Raw genomic sequence first — 22,815 nt, 5'->3', positions numbered from 1 at the left:
ACAACAGGTGTAGGTAGACCTTACAGTGGAATGCTTACTTACAAGCTCTTTCCCAAAGATGCAGAGTTAAATGGATGCACAAGAATAAAGCTATACAAGGAGTATTTTCAAAGAATACTTCCAACTCATCAATTAGTAATTTGCCAATTTCCTGTAAAGGTCCATTCCCCTATATAGTACTCAACAACAAAATGTTTTTTTAACTGTCACATTTTACACTCATTTGTATCATAGTTCAAAATCAGAGTATGGGGATTTGACAGCGACACACTGGTACACCACATTTCTACGAACTTTACTGCGCAACAGCGTTGCTGCGTTTTCATTGGACAGAGCCGGGGACGCGGCGGATGACACAGCTATCGCGTTGGCGGAGCGCAAGGTCTCCTGCTCCAGTGGATTTGACAGGAGCCAACAGTTCAACATAACACCACTTTCAGGAAACTAGAAGTTAGGTGTCGGACCTGTAACTTGTAGTAGAAGTTAGACATATTCACATTGAGTTAAAACATACAACTGTTGAATAACGACAGTATTGATACATGTGTAGGTAGACGGTGATAATGTTGGACCCTGCGGGAGGATGATGAAGAAGAGATTGTGGCGAGTTATGTCAGCGTGCCTACTTGTGTTATTACTGTGTTGGTAAGTTTTAGCTCTACGGTACTTCTATTTTCATAACAAGGAATGTGTTTTACCTCACTAGATAACTATATCATCTCGTTAGCCAAAACATGTTGGAATAGATGCTATATTAACGAGAACCACGGCAAGCATAGCGTTAACTGGCTTGCTAGCCAGGTTAGCTAGTTAGCTAGCTAGCTAAGTTACCTACTAACGTAGCTCAGAGTTGTTAGATAGCGAACGTTAGCTAGCTAGCTAGTGTTCGCCAGTAGCGTTGGCTAGCTCAGACAAATGCAGTTTGTATTTTAACAATTCATATCGTATTGCCTCAGCCTGCCTCCATCACCAGAAAGTGGAGTATAGGACCCTAATAGTAACTTAACTAGTTACATAATATCTCTATCATACTAAATAGGGTAGGTTAAATAACACACTATTGCCGAGTTGTTGCACGGCTTGTATTGATTTATAATATGTTCTGTTAGTCACATAATACATTTTACCCTCACCTGATAGTTAAGGATTTACAGCCTATTAAGTCAGTCAGCTAGCAGGCTCGCTGCTTTTAGGTCCTGACCCCTGGCTGTAAATCCTTCATCACCAAAGTTCAGAGGCTCCATCCAGAGGTGATGATAATCTAGGATAGGCTTAATGGAGAAGAATGCACCTGGTTTACTGTAATGGCACACATGAATGCTGCATTGATGCTCAGACAGAAATTCCAATGGCCTGAAGTCCTTTCGAGGAAAGTGATGCTTCTTGGCCCTTACATTTTTCAAAGTGTAGCACTAGTCCGGCTCATGATGTTGTTGATGATGTTGCATGCACAAAGTAAACACAGTAGTGCAGGGATTGACATTAAGGTCTGAAAGGCACTCGGGCATGGCATTGGGCAAGTGAGGAGTATTTTTGGGTTGCCAGAAAATGATCACTTGCCCGAAAAATAGGCTAGCTATTTACACCTACACACGGGACGAGCTAGACATAGCAGACTACTGGAATTATTTGTATATTGGTTGTTATCAGTAAAAAAAACAAATCGGCAATAAGGCAACCCTTCATTTCCTCAACTAAGAGTGTTGAAGCGCAAGGCTAACTTCTGTTATTTTGTTCCCGTAGCTATCAAGTTGTAGAAGCGTGAAGTGCACAGATACTGTGTGAGAGTAGTCTTGCATCGTGCTCATTTGGGGTGCTGCTCGTTGCAACGTCATCTCGCTGAGTTTACTTTAAAATGTACCTGGCCTAGGCTGTCATTTTGTAGTGGAAACTCATTAATGAGCTAAGCATCTGGAAAGTACCTAGTTAGGTGAAATGTAAACCTCCCCCTGAACTTTGTACTGCTATGATATGGCATGTTGATGGCTATCTCCTTCCTCAGACTGCAGTGTTGGAGGCTACCCCTCCTTAATTCTACTCAGGCATGAAGGAGTATTATTGACAGTCCCACCCCTGGATGCAAATCTAACTTTCTCAATGTACCAATAATCTGCCCTTTATCCTGAAGTGTGCACTTGTTCACTTCCCTTCAAGGATTCAAGAGGGGAGAGTCCACTTCAGGCGTGTGTTTATGCTCAGGGAAGACTGCTCAGTCACAATCACACCTTGGGTGTATCACTGTAAATGAGTCATAGAATGTGCCAGTTAGGCTGCTACTCCCTTATCTTGTTTCTCATGTGTTGTTAGAGGGAATTGAGACAAAATCTGCCATCTAATGAACATATTATGTCCACCCACAGTTGATTCTTGCTGAAACGACCGGTAGTACTATTAGGCTTGGGCGATATACCATTCATACCGTATACCGATGGTATGATGTTCAATACTGTTACTACAGGGAGGGGGGGGGGGCGTGCTATACCACTGCTTATAACAAACTACAAGTAAAAACTGCAATATCTAACTTTTTTGGAGACCAGACCAAATTCACATAGAATGCTGAGTTATAAATGTGTCATTCTCATTGAAAGCAAGTATAAGAAGCTGTATATTTATTTGCTTCCCATTCTTAAGTTTTGGTTTTTGACATCAAAACAATGAAATAACATTTGGAATCATGTAATAACCAAAAAAGTGTTAAAATCAAAATATATTTTATATTTGAGATTCTTTAAAGTAGCCACCCTTTGCCTTGTTGACAGCTTTGCACACTCTTGGCATTCTCTCAACCAACTTCATGAGGTAGTCATCTGGAATGCATTTCAATTAAGGTGTGTCTTCTTAATTTGTGGAATTTCCTTCCTTCTTTCCTTCTTGCGTTTGAGGCAATCCGTTGTGTTGTGACAAGGTAGGGGTGGTATGCAGAAGATAGCCCTATTTGGTAAAAAAAAAACTAGCTCAAATAAGCAAAGAGAAACGACAGTCCATCATTACTTTTAAGACATGAAGGTCAGTCAATCCGGAAAATTTCAAGAACTTTGAAAGTTTCTTCAAGTGCAGTCGCAAAAACCATCAAGCACTATGATGAAACTGGCTCTCATGAGGACCGCCACAGGAAAGGAAGACCCAGAGTTACCTTTGCTGCAGAGGACTAGTTCAGTAGAGTTAACTGCCTCTCAGATTGCAGCCCAAATAAATGCTTCACAGAGTTCAAGTAACGAGACACATCTCAACAGGTTCAGTGAATCAGGCCTTCATGGTCGAATTACTGCAAAGAAACCACTACTAAAGGACACCAATATGAAGAAGAGAATCATGGGCAATGGACATTAGACTGTTGGAAATCTGTCCTTTGGTCTGATGAGTCCAAATTTGAGATTTTTGGTTCCAACCACCATGTCTTTGTGAGACACAGAGTAGGTGAACGGATGATCTCTGCATGTGTGGTTCCCACCGTGAAGCATGGAGGAGGAGGTGTGATGGTGTGGGGGTGCTTTGCTGGTGACACTGTGATTTATTTAGAATTCAAGGCACACTTAGCCAGCATTCTGCAGCGATACGCCATCCCATCTGGTTTTCACTTAGTGGGACTATCATTTGCTTTTCAACAGGACAATGACCCAACACACCTCCAGGCTGTGCAAGTGCTATTTGAGCAAGGAGAGTGATGGAGGGCTGCATCAGATGACCTGACCTCCACAATCACCCGACCTCAACCCAATTGAGATGGTTTGATGAGTTGGACCACAGAGTGAAGGAAAAGCAGGCAACATGTTCTCAGCATATGTGGGAACTCCTTTAAGACTGTTGGAAAAGCATTCCAGGTGAAGCTGTTGAGAGAATGCCAAGAGTGTGCAAAGCTGTCATCAAGGCAAAGGGTGGCTACTTTTTAAGAATCTCAAATATAAAATATGTTTTGATTTGTTTAACACTTTTTTTGTTACTACATGATTCCATGTGTGTTATTTCATAGTTTTGGATGTGTTCACTATTATTCACAATGTAGAAAATAGTAAAAATAAAGAAAAACCCTTCAAAAATCAAATCACATTTTATCGGTCACATACACATGGTTAACAGATGTTATTGCTAGTGTAGGGAAATGCTTCTAGTTCCGACAGTGCAGCAATATCTAACAAGTAATCTAACAATTCCACAACTACCTAATACACACAAATCTAAGTAAAGTAAAGGAATGGAATAAGAATATACAGTGCCTTGCAAAAGTATTCACCCTCTTGGCAGTTTTCCTATTTTGTTTCATTACAACCTGTAATTTAAATGGATTTGTATTTGTTTTTCATGTAATGGACATACACAAAATAGTCCAAATTGGTGAAGTGAAATGAAAAAAATAACTTGTTTTAAAAAAAAACTGAAAAGTGGTGCATTTATATGTATTCATCTGGTGCAACTAATTACCTTCAGAAGTCACATAATTAGTTAAATAAAGTCCACTTGTGTGCAATCTAAGTGTCACATGATCTGTCACATGATCTCAGTATATATACTGTTCTGAAAGGCCCCAGAGTCTGCAACACCACTAAGCAAGGGGCACCACCAAGCAAGCGGCACCATGAAGACCAAGGAGCTCTCCAAACAGGTCAGGGACAAAGTTGCGGAGAAGTACAGATCAGGGTTGGGGTATAAAAAAAATATCAGAAACTTTGAACATCCCACGGAGCACCATTAAATCCATTATAAAAACATTGAAAGAACATGGCACCACAACAAACCTGCCAAGAGAGGGCTGCCCACCAAAACCCACTGGCCAGGCAAGGAGGGCATTAATCAGAGAGGCAACAAAGATACCAAAGATAACCCTGAAGGAGCTGCAAAGCTCCACAGCAGAGATTGGAATATGTGTCCACAAGACCACTTTAAGTTGTATGCTCAACAGAGCTGGGCTTTACGGAAGAGTGTCCAGAAAAAAGCCATTGCTTAAAGAAAAAAATAAGCCAACACGTTTGGTGATTGCCAAAAGGCATGTGGGAGACTCCCCAAACATATGGAAGAAGGTACTCTGTTCAGATGAGACTAAAATTGAGCTTTTTGGCCATCAAGGAAAACGCTGTCTGGCAGAAATCCAACATCTTTCATGTATCTTGGCATGTTCTCCACCAGTCTTTTCACATTGATGTTGGGTGCCTTTATGTCACTCCTGATGCAAAAATTCAAGCAGCTCGGCTTTGTTTGATGCTTGTGACCATCCATCTTCCTCTTGATCACATTCCAGAGGTTTTCAATGGGGTTCAGGTCTGGAGATTGGGCTGGCCATGACAGGGTCTTGATCTGGAGGTCCTCCATCCACACCTTGATTGACCTGGCTGTGTGGCATGGAGCATTGTCCTACTGGAAAAACCAATCCTCAGAGTTGGGGAACATTGTCAGAGCAGAAGCAACTTTTCTTCCAGGACAACCTTGTACGTGGCTTGATTCATGTGTCCTTCACAAAGACAAATCTGCCCGATTCCAGCCTTGCTGAAGCACCCCCAGATCATCACCAATCCTCCGCCAAATTTCACAGTGGGTGCGAGACACTGACTTGTAGGCCTCTCCAGGTATTGCACCAACTGTGAAATTTGGTGGAGGAACGGTGATGACCTGGGAGTGCTTCAGCAAGGCTGGTATCAGGCTTATTCCACCAAATACTGATTTCTGAACTCTTCCTAAGTTAAAACATTAGTAGTGTGTTTAAAAATGAATATGAACTTATTTTCTTTGCATTATTCGAGGTCTGACAACACCGCATCTTTTTAGTTATTTTGACCCGTTGTCATTTTCTGCAAATAAATGCTCTAAATGACAATATTTTTATTTGGAATTTGGGAGAAATGTTGTCAGTGGGTTATAGAATAAAATGTTCATTTTACCCAAACACGTACCAATAAATAGTAAAACTAGAGAAACGGATAATTTTGCAGTGGTCTCTTCATTTTTCCAGCGCTGTCTATGAATGAGCAATGACCGAGCAGCATAGGCAAGATGGTATACAATACAGTATATACATATGAGATGAGTAATGCAAGATATGTAAACATTTATTAAAGTGGCATTATTAAAGTGACTAGTGATGCATTTATTAAAGTGGCCAATGATTTCAAGTCTGTATGTAGGCAGTAACCTCTCTGTGCTAGTGAGGGCTGTTTAACAGTCTGATGGCCTTGAGATAGAAGCTATTTATCAGTCTCTCGGCCCCAGCTTTGATGCACCTGTACTGACCTCGCCTTCTGGATGGTAGCGCGGTGAACAGGCAGTGGCTCGGGTGGTTGTTTTCCTTGATGATCTTTTTGGCCTTCCTGTGCTATAGGTGTCCTGGAGGGCAGGTATTTTGCCTGCGTTGATGCGTTGTGCAGACCGCACCACCCTCTGGAGAGCCCTGCGGTTATGGGCGGTGCAGTTGCCGTACCAGGCGGTGATGCAGCCCGACAGGGTGCTCTCAATTGTGCATCTGTAAAAGTTTGAGGGTTTTAAGTAACAAGCCAAATTTCTTCAGCCTCCTGAGGTTGAAGAGGTCCTGTTGCGCCCTTTTTTACCAAACTGTCTGTGTGGGTGGACCATTTCAGTTTGTCTGTGATGTGTATGCCGAGGAAGTTAAAACTTTCCACCTTCTCCACTGCTGTCCCATTGATTTGGATAGGGGGTTCTCCCTTTGCTGTTTCCCGAAGTCCACGATCATCTCCTTTGTTTTGTTGACGTTGAGTGAGAGATTGTTTTCCTGACACTGCACTCCGAGTGCCCTCATCTCCTCCCTATAGGCTGTCTTGTCGTTCTTGATAATCAAGCCTACTACTGTTGTCGTCTGCAAACTTTCTGATTGAGTTGGAGGTGTGCATGGCCACGCGGTCGTGGGTGAACAGGGAGTACAGGAGAGGGCTGAGCAGCAATGAATGAGTAGGTGTGTCCAAACTTGACTGGTACTGTATATCGTTTTTTCTTTTATTTGTATAGCTCCCCTTGTGTGCACTTCCGGTAATACCATATACCCTGGTATGGTACAGAAACGGTATGACGGTATGAAAATCTGGATACCGCCCAACCCTAAGTACTACTACTCATTCTAACTACAACTCATAATTCAAATTCCTCAGACTTGTAGGAATGTGTGCTAGGCTTATGGTGTTGATTACATTACATTTTACTGCAGTATATTTGGCAAGTAGGCCTACTTTTGCTTTACTGCCTAGTTTATTTCTACTGCCTATTGTTAAAGTGGCCACACACTCTAATACATCATTTCTCATCCAACGAAAACACCATGGCTCCTTAGAGGTTACATTAAGGCTGTTGGATCTGAATTAAAAGTTAAACACCCTACAACCTATATTATTTGTGTCTTACCAGACTCCAGTGGCCAAGCACAGTAGACTACTTGCCCTATAAATTCACTGCTAGACAAGGCCACGTTAGTGGTGCAGCTGTTTGACACTGCAGCTTAACACAATGACCTCTGTCCCCAGTAGAAATGTGACATTGTTGTGAGTGGACTTATTTAAAGCCTTGTCATGACCAGTGATCTCTGTTGTCCCGTGCCAAGATTCACAAGACAGCTGTGACATTGACTTGTCCATTTCCTTGACACACTGTCAGACTGTCAGCAGACAGTGGCATGTGCTTTTTAATTTTCCCTGTGCAGCCACATGGCATAAGGTTTTGACTTTGACCTCCCACCTCCAGCCTGGCCTGCCCCCCACAGTGATAAGATACACTGTGAGAGAGAGACACTGTCAGACACCTAGGCATTCCCATGTCGCCTCTTTCAGCTCTGAAACTGCTGGGAAGCAGCTCCCTCTGTTTGATTATGATTCCTTCATTGATTCTTTGAAATCAAGTTGTTTTTCTTCTGGTCAAGGCTTGTACTTCTTTGAACGGTAAACATAGTGACACTAGGTTACAGTATATTTCCACACCTTAATAGCATTAGGGTCAATTTCATCTAAATTCAGGAAGTAAACTGAAATTCCAAATCCACTATTCCCATTGCTCTCACTCTGTGGCCCCCATGCCTAAATCAATAACACTGATGTCTTCTCCTATGTTATCTCAGGCACCCCACTAAATATGTTAGCTGCACAGAGCAACCCCCAGAGGCTCAGACCCAGAGTCTGAAGGAAGATCCTGGCGACAGGTCCCATTACAAGGTACATCACCTGCTTCACCTGTTTGGACCATACGTTTCAATCATGCCTTTTGTTACATACCTAGTATAACATATCAACAACTCTCTTGTTGATATGATACCTGTTTCTTTAATGTTGGATACGACAACTAATGTTCACTTCCGGTCCGTCAGGGTGTTGTTCAGTTAGAGGATGGCTGGGGGTCACAGTATCTCCAGCACCTATCTGAAGAGGAGGTGCTGCCAGAGGGAGAGGCGGTGGAGACACAGCAGCGGGGCCTAGCAGAGGAGGAGGGGGCGGGGACTCCAAGCACTGAGGTGGAGAACAAGGAGCATGTTCAGGTACTTATGTTTTGGTTATGTTTTTATTTGGATCCCCATTTTGCTGTTAGAATTGAGATCTACTCTTCCTGGGGTCCAAAAGGTACAGGTTCTGCAGTGATGAATCATAAGAAGTAGACCTGAAGAACTACTCCACTCTGGCTTTCTTACTGTATGTGAAGCAGATGTCTATTTCTTTAGTTCAAGAGCAGATTGAGACTTGCATACCATCCACCAGACTTATTGACCAAACCTATTGATTGTTCCTGAAATATTTGTATCATAAAACACATACTGCACAGGCAGGTGGATGGTTGCCATGGACCATCAATATTAAGTTCGGTCTTTTACTGACAGTGCAGTGATAATGTTTTCCAGACGTTGGACCTGGAGGATTCTGAGAAGGAGCCAGAGACAGCAGAACCAGAGGCCGAGCCAGAGACAGCAGAACCAGAGGCAGAGCCAGAGACAGCAGAACCAGAGGCAGAGCCAGAGACAGCAGAACCAGAGGCCGAGCCAGAGACAGCAGAACCAGAGGCCGAGCCAGAGACAGCAGAACCAGAGACAGCAGAACCAGAGACAGCAGAACCAGAGACAGCAGAACCAGAGACAGCAGAGACAGCAGAACCAGAGGCCGAGCAGCCACCTCCAGAGCCCATTGTCACCCAAGAGCTGCAGCCAACACCCACCTCTGACCTATTCCCTCTATCCTCTGCCCTCAACCCCGTCACTGAAGACCCCTCCATGCCCCATGGCTCATCCTCTAGTGTACCAGAGGATACTTTGTCTGATGTCCTTGTACCGGAATTCAGCGATACTGATCTTGCCACAGACGACTGTGAAGCTGGAGAAACCAACCCCTTTGATGAATCCTGGACCTGCCTGAGTAGCGGCTCCAACATCCAGGACCAGAGTCCCAGGTATTGTGACTTGGAATGTAGAATGTACATCTCGCAAATCTTTTCCTGAAACGCTTATTTTCAAGTCTTGTGAAAGCAAAAAGTATTTTGTAGAATTCTCACAAACGATCCAGGAAACCAAACCAGGGAATTTAATTTCATATGTGAAAATGCCCTAACCTTACCTGAGGCCTGAAATTGTGTTCGCTCCTTGAGAGCTAATGGCTTTAGCACAAATGGATAACACAGTCAAGTGGTGCACAGGAGGCTCAGGTTCGACCCCAGTTGCTTTTACCAGTGTTTGAATGTAGGCTCTCTTTCTATTGTCTCCCTCTGTAGTCTTCCTGTTGTCCTGGAGAAACTTAACAACGCTCAAGGAAAAGGCACCAAGACCGACAACACCTCCCACATGCTGAAAGAACGGGTAGAGATACACCAACATTTGTTGCATAGAAATAATGTTTTCTGATGCTTATAGTCCCAAAAGTGCAAACTCCAAGCTTAATTAAGCCCAGCTTAAATGCTTGAGTATATGATGATTGAAGTAAGTATTTGAACTGAGTCTGATGTACTGTTGACTGCTGTTGCCAGGGCTTGAGCTCACACATCGCCACGGAGAAGGATCCTAATGTGGCAACCAAGGATGCGGAGGACATCCCCACCTTTGACGAGTGGAAGAAGAAAATTATGGAGAAGGAGAACAGTAAGATAGATGGTGTTCCTGTCTCACACACTCACTCACTCACTGGTTTTGAATTAAAACTGTATCTCTCTTCATAGCTCTGGCCACTCACATCTCCACCAATGGCGGCTCCCACGCTGTAAAGAAGGTGCAGAAGAACTTCAACAACTATGCCTCAGTGGAGTGTGGCGCCAAGATCCTGGGTTCTAACCCAGAGGCTAAGGTATCTATTTCAAACTGTCACCCTCCAAACCCATCTATATATTCAGTTGATACAACTGATTTTAATAGCTAGCTTTGCATATATTGATGGAAGGATCTTGTTTTCTGTCAGAGTACTTCAGCCATATTAATGGAGAGCATGGATCATTACATGTTAAACCCCTGCAGCAACAAGATCTGGTGAGTGTGCGTGCGTTTGGAGATCTCTCGCCCCTTCTCTCGCTCTCTCTCTCACCCCTTCTCTCGCTCTCTCTCTCGCCCATTCTCTCTCTTTCTCTCTCTCTCCCCCTTCTCTCGCCCTCGCCCCTTCTCTCTCTCTCTCGCCCCCTTCTCTTTCTCTCTCTCGCCCCCTTCTCTCTTTCTCGCCCCTTCTCTCTTTCTCGCCCCTTCTCTGTCTCTCGCCCCTTCTCTCTCTCTCTCTCTCTCTCTCTCTCTCTCTCTCTCTCTCTCTCTCGCCCCTTCTCTCACTCGTCCCTTCTCGCTCTCTCACCCCTCCTCTCTCTCGCCCCTTCTCTCTCTCTCGCTCCTTCTCTCTCTCTTTCTCTCGCTCCTTCTCTCTCTCTTTCTCTCGCTCCTTCTCTCTCTCTTTCTCTCGTCCCTTCTCTCTCTCTCTCTCTTTCTCTCGTCCCCTCTCTCTCTCTCTCTCTTTATCTCGCCCCTTTTCTCTCTCTCTCTCTCTCACGCTCCTTCTCTCTCGCTCCTTCTCTCTCACCACTTCTCTCTCTCACCCCTTCTCTCTCTCTCTCTCGCCCCTTCTCTCTCTCTCTCAGGTTCATCATCGAGCTGTGCGATCCCATCCAGGTGAAGCAGTTGGACATTGCTAACTTTGAGCTCTTCTCCTCCACACCCAAAGACTTCCTGGTCTCCATCAGTGACAGGTTTGATTTTAGCCATAGAAGGCACGCATGGAAAAACGTTTTAAACCATTTAAAAACTGAAACGAAAATTTGCTGTTATTGGACAAGTTCATATCCCATATCACATCCCTGTTTCAGTCAGGGAATATCTTGATTTGATATCTTTCAAACTGTCATTTGATGATGAACATCATACATGTTACTAAAATAGTCAGTACTACTGCACTAATAAGGGTTGAACAATAGGTTGATGATAGGTTGATGATGTTGAGTGTTGTTGGATGATTCTCCCTCAGGTACCCGACCAACAAGTGGGTGAAGCTGGGCACTTTTCATGCTCGGGAGGAGCGCACTGTTCAGAGTTTCCCTCTGGACGAGCACCTGTACGCCAAATATGTCAAGGTGTGTATGGCATTCTCCTGCACCTTCTGTTATCTACCCCCTCCTTTACTCCCATTCTAGTCATCCAGGTCTCTCTTGGGAAAGAGGTATTCTGACTTCAATGGGACTACTTGATTAATTACAAATAAAATCAAGACTACAGTAGCCCCCTCTTTACTCTGTTATGGCCCTCTCCTTCACAAGTGGGTCAAACTCAAATCCCGCTCTGGGCTGTTTGTGTGTTTGTGCTGGTCCTCTCATTCTAGAGTAATGTTTTACAAATGTACAAAACATTGGAGCCTTTCTCGTCTTTAAACTGATGCTTCTGTACCTCTTCTCTGAAGAGCGGAACAGGAACCAGCATTCATTCATTGGTCCTATTTTAAATGCATGTATGCTTCTTGTAATTACTTGTTTCTCTTCCTTTGTTTCTCCTGCTTCAGATGTTCACCAAGTACATAAAGGTTAGCCTATTTATATCTTAGAGGTGGTTGGTCTGTGGAGGAGCATGTAGAGGGTGGAAGGGAAGGGCTTTAGTGTTACAATGCTAACAGTAAGAGAATCTTGCTAACTGATCAGCACCAGCTTACACTAGGCCAGGTAGCAAATAATCCTTCTATCTAGATAAAGCCACTGAACATATCATCATTATAATTCATCTAGTCATGTCAGTCATGAGAATACCATGTCATTTTGACAGTAGACATTTTGACTGTGGAGTAGCCCATTCTTTAAAGGGCAACTTCTCCGAAAGAAAACAGCCTATGTGGCATCGATATGAGTCAGAAACATTTATTTTAGTGTCAAAGTTGACTACAAAGTGTAAATATGATTACTTTTGTTCATTAAGTCTGTCTCGTCTATAACTGTATTACTTGAGGGTTGGGTTTTGAGTTCGACAATGCTCACTTGCCTTTTTCATCTTAGATTCATTCAGACTAATTTGAGGAAGGAATACTGCCTTTGCTGCTATTGTGTCTCATGGGGATCAAACCATATTCCCTTGACTGAAATCTTGACTTTTCTTAATGAACATCAGTGAAACACATTTGGAATCGTTGCATTTAGTCTCTTTAAGTGTGTAGGGCAAGGCGGTTCATCACAGCTTCAAAGTGCCTGTAATAGCTTGTCGCTGACCAGCCAGATAATCATCAATGTTAACAACAACTAACTTGAATTTGACTATTTGTCACACGATTTCAATAACAAATTAACCACTGGCCAAATCATAGCTTTGCCAAGTGTTTATATTGCAACATGATTATTATCACTGACGGTGTAGAACAGTCCCACCATGCACTAATGCCTGTCTCCTGGATGTAAATGATGTCTGTGTTTCATCGCAGGTGGAGCTGGTCTCTCACCATGGATCTGAACACTTCTGCCCCCTTAGTCTCATAAGGTAGGCAATGAATGGAAAAACATTTAGTTAATGGAAGTTTTACAGCCATTAAGAAAAACCCCAGATAAGATACATCAATTTCCTGAATAAACAGGTATTTGCCAATTCGGAAAGTATTCAGACCCCTCAACTTTTTCCACATTTTGTTACATCACAGCCTTATTCTGAAATGGATCAAAAAAGAAATACAGAACCGAATACCCCCTAATGACAAAGCGAAAACAGGTTTTTAGAAATAATAAATAGAAATACCTTATTTACATAAGTATTCAGACACTTTGCTATGAGTCTCGAAATTGAGCTTAGGTGCATCCTGTTTCCATTGATCATCCTTGAGATGTTTCTACAACTTGAATGGAGTTCACCTGTGTTAAATTCAATTGATTTGACATGATTTGGAAAGGCACACACCTGTCTATATAAGGTCCCACAGTGGACAGTGCATGTCAGAGCAAAAACCAAGCCATGAGGTTGAAGGAATTGTCCGTAGAGCTCCGAGACAGGATTTTGTTTCGGCACAGATCTGGGGAAGGGTACCAAAACATTTCTGCAGCATTGAAGACCCCAAGAACATAGTGGCCTCCATCATTCTTAAGTGGAAGAAGTTTGGCCGCCCGGCCAAACTGATCAATCGGGGGAGAAGGTCCTTGGTCAGGGAGGTGACCAAGAACCCAATGGTCACTGACAGAGTTCCTCTGGAGAGATGGGAGAACCATCTCTGCAGCACTCCACCAATCAGGACTTTATGGTAGAGTGGACAGACGTAAGCCGCTCCTCAATAAAAGGCACATGACAGCCCACTTGGGAGTTTGCCAAAAGGCACCTGAAGGACTCTCAGACCATGAGAAACAAGATTTTCTGGTCTGAAGAAGCTAAGATTGAACTCTGTAGAAGAAACCTGGCACCATCCCTACGGTGAAGCATGGTGGTGCATCATACTGTGGGGATGTTTTTCAGCAGCAGGGACTGGGATCGAGAAAGAAGAACAGAGTAAAGTACAGAGCGATCCTTGATGAAAACCTGTTCCAGAGCGCTCAGGACCTCAGACTGGGGTGAAGGTTCACCTTCCAACAGGACAATTATCCTAAGCACACAGCCAAGACAATGCAGGAGTGGCTTCGGGACAAGTCTCTGAATGTCCTTGAGTGGCCCAGCCAGATCCCGGACTTGAACCCGATCGAACTCAGATCTCTGGAGAGACCTGAGAATAGCTGTGCAGCGACGCTCCCCATCCAACCTGACAGAGCTTAAGAGGATTTGCACAGAAGAATTGGATAAACTCTCCAAATACAGGTGTACCAAGCTTGTAGCGTCATACCCAAGAAGACTCGAGGCTGTAATCACTGTTCTACAACAAAGTACTGAGAAAGGGATCTGAATGATTATGTAAATATGATAGCATTTAAAAAAATATACATTTAGCTAAAATGTAAAAAAGTTTTTTTTGTCATTATGGGGTATTGTGTGTAGATGAGGGGAAAAAACTATAATACATTTTAGAATAAGGCTGTAACGTGAAAAAGTGAAGAGTCTGAATACTTTCTGAAGGCACTGTGTACGAGTGTGAGGCGGCAGGTAGCTTTGTGGTTAGAGCTTTGGGCCAGTAACCGGAAGGTTGCTGGATCGAATCCCAGAGTTAACAAGGTCAAATTATGTTGTTCTGCCCCTGAGCAAGGCAGTTAACCCACTGTTCCCCAGGCGCCGAAGATATGGATGTCGATTTAAGGTGGTTCAGAGGGGTTGGGTTAAATACGGAATTACACAGTTGACACAGTTGAATACATTCAGTTTGACAACTGATAAGTCGCCCCTCACCAGTCTTGCATCTGGAGCTGCTAGTGTTGTACTGTTGAACTGATCTCTCTCTCTTGAAGCTGCCTTGTGTCAGGGGCACTGGGAATACAATGAGCCCGTATGCTCTGGCTGTCAGAGTTTGCAGGACATTTTGTCTTCTGTATTCTTGTGGGACTTAAACACACATTTGTAGTATTTGCTAACTCTCAGTTTGATGTTAGTTTAAACATTTAAGGAGTTTAAACTTTTTATTTTAGGATATTTTAGCTATCATTTGTTATGTTATGACTGGGCTCCTGGTGTATCTTTGTCTGCCCTCTGGTGACTGCTAGACAGTATAACACGTCTTCCTTTCTGTCGAAGGGTTTTTGGAACGAGTATGGTGGAGGAGTATGAGGAGATCGCTGACCCCCTGGACAGACTAGATGACCAGGATGACGACCTCGGTGAGAGCCTCCTGTTCTTCTGCACTATCTGAAATACTTGTCAATATTCTCTCAACCATCATGGTCATAAACATATAAATAAAATGTCTCTGGTCATACGTATCAGACAGGAAATGCATGATAAGATATGACGGATTCATCAATGTACATTAACATGTTACAAGTACACAGCAACATGTTCACCTTATGACGAGACTAGATGTAATATGTCAACAAAGTCCTTATACAGGTGTTAGGTTCTAAATATCAGGGTAAGAAATTGACGGACACTATGAAAGCTCTAACCCTAGACTATGGCACCCCTCATGTCTCTAGTAGAACTTATGATTAACAATAGTTAACATTTAGGAATCCCAACCCATCACAGGTTAATGTAATTTGTACCTCTCACCTTTGAACTGTTTGGATGTTGTTCCTGGTGAGTGATGTTATCTCTCCTGTGTTTGTGTAACCTTCAGATTATCCTCCTGGATACGTTCCTGCAGAGGACAAGGCTTCAAATGACCTCATAGGATCAGCCAAGGGTGAGTTAGACACATACAGCCAAATAAATATCCCATTACACCAGTCACACAACTATGGTTTCATCCTGCGTATAAGTGTCTTTGAGACTCACAGGGTTCCCACCCCTCTTAGTATTGAAAAAATGAGATCTGTCATACCTGAGTCTGTAAACCCTTTGTGACGTCTATGTGGGGAGGGTTTCAATGACTGGTATAAGTATTCACTCATGGGCTGTCTTGTTCCAGACGTCATTCTGAACATGGTGAACAACATTAAAGTCAACGTGCTGGGGGGAGGACCAGGTGAAGGGAACTTCTCAGGCCAGACGGTGAACCTGACTGTCGTTACATCATCTGACCCTGACACCACCACCACCCTCAGCCCAGTGTAAGTACCAGCCAACCAGTCACTTTCACTTGATATAGATCTACAATAATGGCAGACATTTTGTAATTTAAACTGCTGAAGTGTTTATTTTTTTAAGTCTGACGGCAATGGTATTTACCAGAGTGTATTAGAAGTCAGCAAATTGGGATAGTTTGTGATTCCTATGATAATAAATCACATTTCTGTTAGGGCCTGCAGGTTACCGTGCTTGGATGTGCATTATTGGTATTTTATAGCTGTAATAGCTTATGTCCCTGTCTCTCTTTCTCTGTGTCTTTCTCTCCCTGTTTCTGTCTCTCTTTCTCCGTGTCTTTTTCTCCCTGTTTCTGTCTCTTTCTTCCTGTTTCTCCCTGTTTCTGTCTCTGTTCTCAGGCCTGACGCTGTAGAGGTGGAGCAGCCTGAAGTACTAGAGGACCCTGATGTCACTACCACAGAGGAACCCAAACCAGAGCATGTAACTGAAGAGGAGCAGGTAGTCTCTCCTATAGAGGAGGAGGTCCAGTCTATAGTCACCATGCTGGAGGAGGAAGAGGATGGGAGGGAGAGAGAGGAGCAACGTTGCCCTGGCCATCGACAGCAAGAAAGCCTTGACTACTGTGGCCCATCTTCCTCCTCTTCTTGCTCCTGCTCAGCCTCCCTGCAGGAGTACCTCGTTCACCAGTGTTCTTTTCAGAGGAACTATACCAGCCAGGAGAGGAAACCAGAGGCTACTCCAGCTCCAGTCACCCCCACCACCCCGTCACAGCAGCTGCCCATCTCCCCCACGCCCACCCAGACACCCCAGCATTCACACACTCAGGGGGAACAACCCCAGGAGAGAGAGCCCAGCTCTGCCCATGGGGAGAGAGAAGCCAGGCCCACTGACACCCCACCACACCTTCCATGGGTTGAGACTGAGGCAGTGGAAGAGTTAGAGCCCAGTATGGAACTGCCCCACCTAGAGCCCAGCCAGACCTCCACCCTGCCCAGACCCAGCTCCACCGACACCTCCAGCTCTGCCGCCAGGCCCACACCTGCCGTGGCGCCTCCACTCCACACCTTATCCAAAGACCTGCCTGGGCAGAAGCACCCCATCACTGGGGCAGAGAAAAGCCAGGAGGTGCAGCAGGGGGAGATCAGGCAGCCTCCTACTGTCGCCACCTCCAGCTCCAGTGGCCCAGTGGAGCAGAGCTGGGGAACCCCTGTAGAGGAGAGGCCCTGTCCTGAAGTCCAGCCTGTAGAACAAGACAACATCCCGGTCATCCACCAACCACATGTGGCTGATCCACTCCCCCCACCCCTCCTCACTACCTCCACCCCCACAGAGCAGCAGCAGCCTCTGGGATCCCCACTTAAACCAGCGGGTGCCGGCGGCGGCAACACTACTCCTGAGGAGCAGAACTCTGTCCCTGTCGTGGTCATGACGGAGCCCCCCTCGCATGGCCATGGCCAGGCCGTGGCCACGGAAACCAAGGGGAAGGCGGAGCTTGTGGAGGACATTGTCTTCACCCCGTCGCCCAATGGCAACGGGCAGCAGCTGCCTCGCCCCACCTCCTTCCAGCCCTCCTCTCCTTCCCCTTTAGACTTCTATGCAGAGCTCCACAATGCCACGGAGCAGGGGAACGGGAACCCCATGCACGGCTCCACCAGCCAGAAGGAGTCTGTGTTCATGAGGCTCAACAACCGCATCAAGGCCCTGGAGATGAACATGTCGCTGAGCGGACGCTACCTAGAGCAACTCAGCCAGAGGTACAGTGGCCTCAGCGATTCATGGATGGCCATTGGCTGAGCATTGAGCACCATGCTGCTGGTTTTATTAACTGTCAGATGTCAGACCTATTGGAACTAGAGTTAGTCAATTGAAGGTTTAGATGGTGATGCTGATACTTCTGTGTGTTTTGTTGAAGGTACCGAAGGCAGATGGAAGAGATGCAGAGGGCTTTCAACCAAACCATCATCAAACTGCAGAACACATCCAGGAAGGCAGAGGAGCAGGTGCGGAGTGGAGGGGGACCTACAATGTGTTTGTCTAGAACGTTACATACTGCGTAGCCTATCTTAAGATGGAGTCTCAGGCGGGTATCGCACAGTTTTGGCCTTTAAATTATTTATTTTTTTAACCTTTATTTAACTAGGCAAGTCAGTTAACAACAAATTCTTATTTACATGGATGGCCTAGGAACAGTGGGTTAATTGCCTTGTTCAGGGGCAGAATGACAGATTTTGTCATCTAGTCACTCAAAATTGCAGGGAGGGTGTAATTTGCAATGTATGGGAATATGGCTTGTGAGAGTGTTTGTGATTGGTCAGCTCAAAAGTTTCCTTTGTCCCTATAGGACCAGAGACAGACAGAGTCCATCCATTCGTTGCAGGGCCAACTGGAGGACGTCACACAACTGGTGCTCAACCTGTCTGTGAGAGTCAGCCAGCTGCAGAGCCAGGTAGATACTACATCATTTCTACCCTATTGAATACAGCAGGTTTGGGGTCAATACATTTAAATTCAGTCAGTGGGAAGTGAACTAAAGAACTACTACACCTCGTTGCTTTTCAGCAAGGACGTTTTCCACCTGAATTGACATGGAATTGAACCCAACCCTGGAATGCAGCAGTAAAATGTATTCTATATTTCTTTACACCCCTTACCAATCACAGCACATGGCTGCAGTGTGCTAACTTGACCCTGTCTCTGTTGTAGGTGACAGACAGGCAGAGTTACCTCCTGCTGTGCCTGGTGTTGTGTTTCATCCTGGGCCTGCTGCTGTGTTTCCAGCACTGTCGCATGGCTGCCATCATGCAGCCTCCCTCCACAGACCCTCCTATAACCTACAGCTACTGCTCCCCAGAGAGGTATCTACACTCACATCCTCTGTTATGTCCCACTAGGGGGAACACCAGGGGTTGTGATTATGTACTGCTTATGAATGGGTTACGAATGTGTTATGAAGTCCTTACATAGGTACCCTTCAATTGGTGTTATCACATCTCATCCAAGGGACACCACACACTCACCTGCGCATTATTGTTGACATACATGAATTGTCATCAGGATGCTGTGTTTAAAGTAACTGTCCAGTGTTTCCAGGTTTCTATGAAATATGACCTATAATTAATTACAATATGAGTGAAATAGTTTTCCTTCCAAATGTTTTTTTAATTTTTTAAGTATGTTAAAAAGCAGCTTTTCTGTGTTGGAGTGGTCTGGGCGTATACCGGTCTTTAAAGATATTCACGCGAGAAGACCTCTGATTGGCCAGTGCAACATCCTCTGAGGAAATATCAAGCATTTTTTAAACGGTCTATTTGAGATACATGTTTGAGGTGGGGTTTTTGGAGTGTTTTTTTTTTCTTCTCCAATTGATGCTTTTGCCACATTATTTGGGTATGAGTTAACAATATGAACTTTTAAAAGTGAGATTTTCACTGGACAGTTACTTTAAGTCTAATTCATCCTGTCTCCTCCCCTCAGGCGGTTCTCTGAATATGAAGACATGAGCTTGAAGAGACGAGCCTCATATCCTCTCCTGCACTCTGATTCCTTTCAGTTACCTACCACTGAAGGCAAGTTTACTCATGACTATGTCTGTATGTGTGTGTGGAGGAGTGTGTACTTCCTTCTGATTCCTCATTCTAAGGTTTGTGGTAGCCCATTCATAGACACTATCCACCTTAGTGGCTGTCTATTCATGAAGGTACCTTCTGGCTGGGGGAGTTTTGTTAAGAGCCCTGACACACAGTCTTAAACTGATAACACACATTGCTTGCGCTACGATTTTGGAAACATAATTTCTCGCTGATATGAAAGATGAGTTCCTTTATTAAAATAAACTGTGTTAACGGTTCCACACAGCCATATTTACATGTTACATTGCTTGTTTACGGAAGACAGAGGCGACCTACTGTGCTCATTAGCTATCTAGCATGCTCGAACACCTGTGTGTTGTGATTGTAGTTTACATGGTCCCACCAGTAAGCAGTGTTTATAGCTGAGAACCCTTGGGATAAGGCAGAATGCCTTGGGTTCTCGAGAGCAAGGTTTGTGGTTGCTGTTTGGCTGATTTTATAATATTGTTTCACAATCAGTTTTTTTTTAATATAATTTGCTTTCTATTTTCACCTTGTGCTTGCAGGTGCAGAGTCACTGCAAACTGTTGAACCAATAAATTTTCCACCAGCTAATAAAAAGGTATGGATGGAACAGTGTCGCTATCTCAAGGAAATTCTCAACACTCTCTCACATATAAACTGTATCATGTATAACTGTATCATGAACATGATCTCTCCTCATCGCCAACCTCAACAAATAAAATCTCTCTCCTCAACCCTTCCACCCTCTGTCCCCAACACTTCTCTGCTGAAGAAACGCAGTAAGATGAAGACCGTGGAGACCCTGAAGAGCACTGCTTTCTGTTCTCCTTTGCTTGCTAACCGAGCGCCCATATATAACGGCCGTGGCACCATAGACCCTCTACCCCGCACGGGGCATCTCCGCCACCCTGCCTTCAGGGACCCCCCCTCTGAGGGCAGCTCCGAGGGCTCCTCCCAGTCAGACGAGCCCTCCTTCTGCGGCCTCGCTGCTGCCACCTGCACGCGCCTCTGTGACGGCCTGCCCCCGCCCAGGAGCAGGGCAGAGAAGCTGGCTTTCAAGCCTGGGCGCGTGGATCTCCTGCAGGGCCCGCGGAGAGACAGGAGCGAAGCTACACCCACCATCCTTACCCTGCAGGACCTCATCGGGGGGGAAAAAGAGCTAGCTGCAGGGAGGCTGGGAGTGATGGCGCTCTAAGGTCCTGTCTGACACAGACTGCTCCTCCTTCAGACTCTGGAACACTCATCCTCTGAAAGGAGGGTTGTTATCTCTGTATACATAGGAGGCTTTAGGCTAGTACACAAATGAGACAATCCCTCTTCTTCCACCTCCTAACCAGCATGTTCTGTCCATGTTCTCTGTCAAACCTTTTGTCAGGCTCTTTGTTATGAGGTTAATAATGACATCCTTAAAAGATAAGTTAACTTTTTTTAACCAAATCTGTATTTTGTATGTAAATGGCATGTTCTAGAATAAAACATGAACAAAAGCCTAAATACGTCATTTTAGAAACGCAACTTCTGAAATCATCTTTCCAAACTTTATCTGCAATGTTATATTTAATTTTGTGCGACTCAAGCAGTTTCCCCTATCCATCTGTGCTTATTTTCCGTGTAGCCCGAGCATGCACACCCAGAAAAGTATCATGGGCTACACGGAGAAATATCGCTCGAGTCGCACAATATGAAATATGTTTCCAATAAAGTTTGGTGTGACAAAAGGTAACGTGTACAACATCTGAAGACCTGCATCACTATAGTGAGAGCGTTGCCGTTTCTAAAAGGATGTATTTGGGTGATTTTAGAGCTTTTGTTTTACTTTATCCCCACCCTGGCACTGCAGAATGAGCAGGAGGAAGTCTATCTCTGGTTGGGGTAAGTTTATCAAAAACAAGTGAAATCGCAAAAAAATAATGTCTGGGCACTTCTATAACATCCCATTTACATTCAAAATACAGATTTGGTAAAAAAGAAAAGTTCTCCTTTAAAGGTGCACAATGTAACAATCAAAACTACAAATAATAGCCAATGTCAAGGATGGGCTAAAGGAATACAATTCCATGAAAGGAAAATCTAAGTTAGAATTTGCTTTTACTAGTGGGTTGCTGGTCTAGCCATGTTCATTTCATAGAAACAGCAGGTTTTTCCTGTTTCAAGATTGGTTCTCATTTTCTGAAGTTGAAAACAATTTATTATATTAGGGATAAATGGGCCCTATCAAAGCTATTTGACCACAGTAAAACACCAGCTATGACCTAGCTTTTTGTTAGAACTTGTTTTGTAATTTATGGACGAGTGAGTAGATTGTACCATGGTTGGACACCTGAAATTTCATGCAAATGTCACTTAAATGTAAATCGTTAATATATTTATCATATGAATAAATGCAGGTTGAGACTTCTACTTTTACGTTGGGGACTTTTATTTAGACATTTCCCCCAAAATGCTGTGACTTGGAAGTGACATTCTAATCTGGGTGACAGACGGAAGCGAGATGGCCCACTCCCTCATTTTTTGGGGTAACATTACAGTCAATGAACTAAGCAGGCCAGACCCAACTCCTATTGCATTGGGGTCTATGGGAGAACCACCCTGTTAAGCAGAACGGATTTATTTTAATTTCGTTCAATTGTAAGCAGCCTGAGTGAACTATCTTAATTTATCCACCATTTTTGGCTGACAAGAAGCCTGGGATCACAGGTGTTGTTTACAGAGCTAGCTAGTCTAGTACTGCGCAAAATAACTTGACTGCAGCTGGGTTTTCTTCAGCCAGCAGGCCGGTAACATTTCAGTGTGTAGTACCTGGATGCCACAGTAGAAATGTGACCATCGTTTTCCCAAAAATGAAGAGCTCAGACATTAGTGGGTGGATGGACAGGTTGCACCTTTATTGAACAAAAATATAAATGCAACATGTAAAGTGTTGGGCCCATGTTTCATGAGCTGAAATAAAAGATCCCAGAATTTTTCCAAATGCACAAAATGTTTATTTTGGGCAAAAATGTGTTTACATCACTGTTAGTGAACATTTATCCTTTGTCAAGATAATCCATTCACCTGACAGGTGTGGCATATCAAGCTGATTAAAGTTTTGTCACAACGCAATGCCACAGATGTCTCAGGTTTTGAGGGAGCGTGCAATTGTTCTGCTGACTGCAGGAATGCCCACCAAAGCTGAATTGAATGTTAATTTCGCTACCATAAGCCACCTCCAACGTTGTTTTAGACCATTTGTAA

At 44.2% G+C, this 22,815-nt stretch overlaps 1 protein-coding gene across 2 annotated transcripts; it reads left to right on the top strand.

Moving 5' to 3' along the window:
* Positions 1 to 359: 359 nt before the first annotated feature.
* On the top strand, positions 360 to 21,978 carry LOC139386875 (SUN domain-containing ossification factor-like). 2 transcript variants are annotated; one of them, XM_071132736.1, is made up of 22 exons: positions 360 to 645; positions 8,048 to 8,141; positions 8,294 to 8,461; positions 8,819 to 9,360; positions 9,679 to 9,763; positions 9,931 to 10,042; positions 10,120 to 10,244; positions 10,356 to 10,423; positions 11,014 to 11,121; positions 11,397 to 11,502; positions 11,925 to 11,945; positions 12,828 to 12,883; positions 15,041 to 15,123; positions 15,582 to 15,647; positions 15,873 to 16,014; positions 16,387 to 17,742; positions 17,901 to 17,988; positions 18,330 to 18,434; positions 18,692 to 18,843; positions 19,463 to 19,554; positions 20,124 to 20,179; positions 20,354 to 21,978. In XM_071132736.1, the coding sequence occupies exons 1-22, from the start codon at positions 584 to 586 to the stop codon at positions 20,774 to 20,776; spliced, it is 4,110 nt and encodes a 1,369-aa protein (XP_070988837.1). In that variant the 5' UTR covers positions 360 to 583; the 3' UTR covers positions 20,777 to 21,978. The 2 variants fall into 2 exon arrangements, with proteins under 2 accessions (XP_070988837.1, XP_070988838.1); XM_071132737.1 differs by lacking the exon at positions 11,925 to 11,945 and having other exon boundaries at positions 398 to 645.
* The last annotated feature ends 837 nt before the right edge of the window (positions 21,979 to 22,815 follow it).

Source organism: Oncorhynchus clarkii, chromosome 28 (genome assembly GCF_045791955.1).
Source record: "Oncorhynchus clarkii lewisi isolate Uvic-CL-2024 chromosome 28, UVic_Ocla_1.0, whole genome shotgun sequence".
Classification (NCBI taxonomy): domain Eukaryota; kingdom Metazoa; phylum Chordata; class Actinopteri; order Salmoniformes; family Salmonidae; genus Oncorhynchus; species Oncorhynchus clarkii.
Note: the sequence above shows the minus strand (reverse complement) of the source record. Positions and strands in the feature narration are given on the sequence as shown.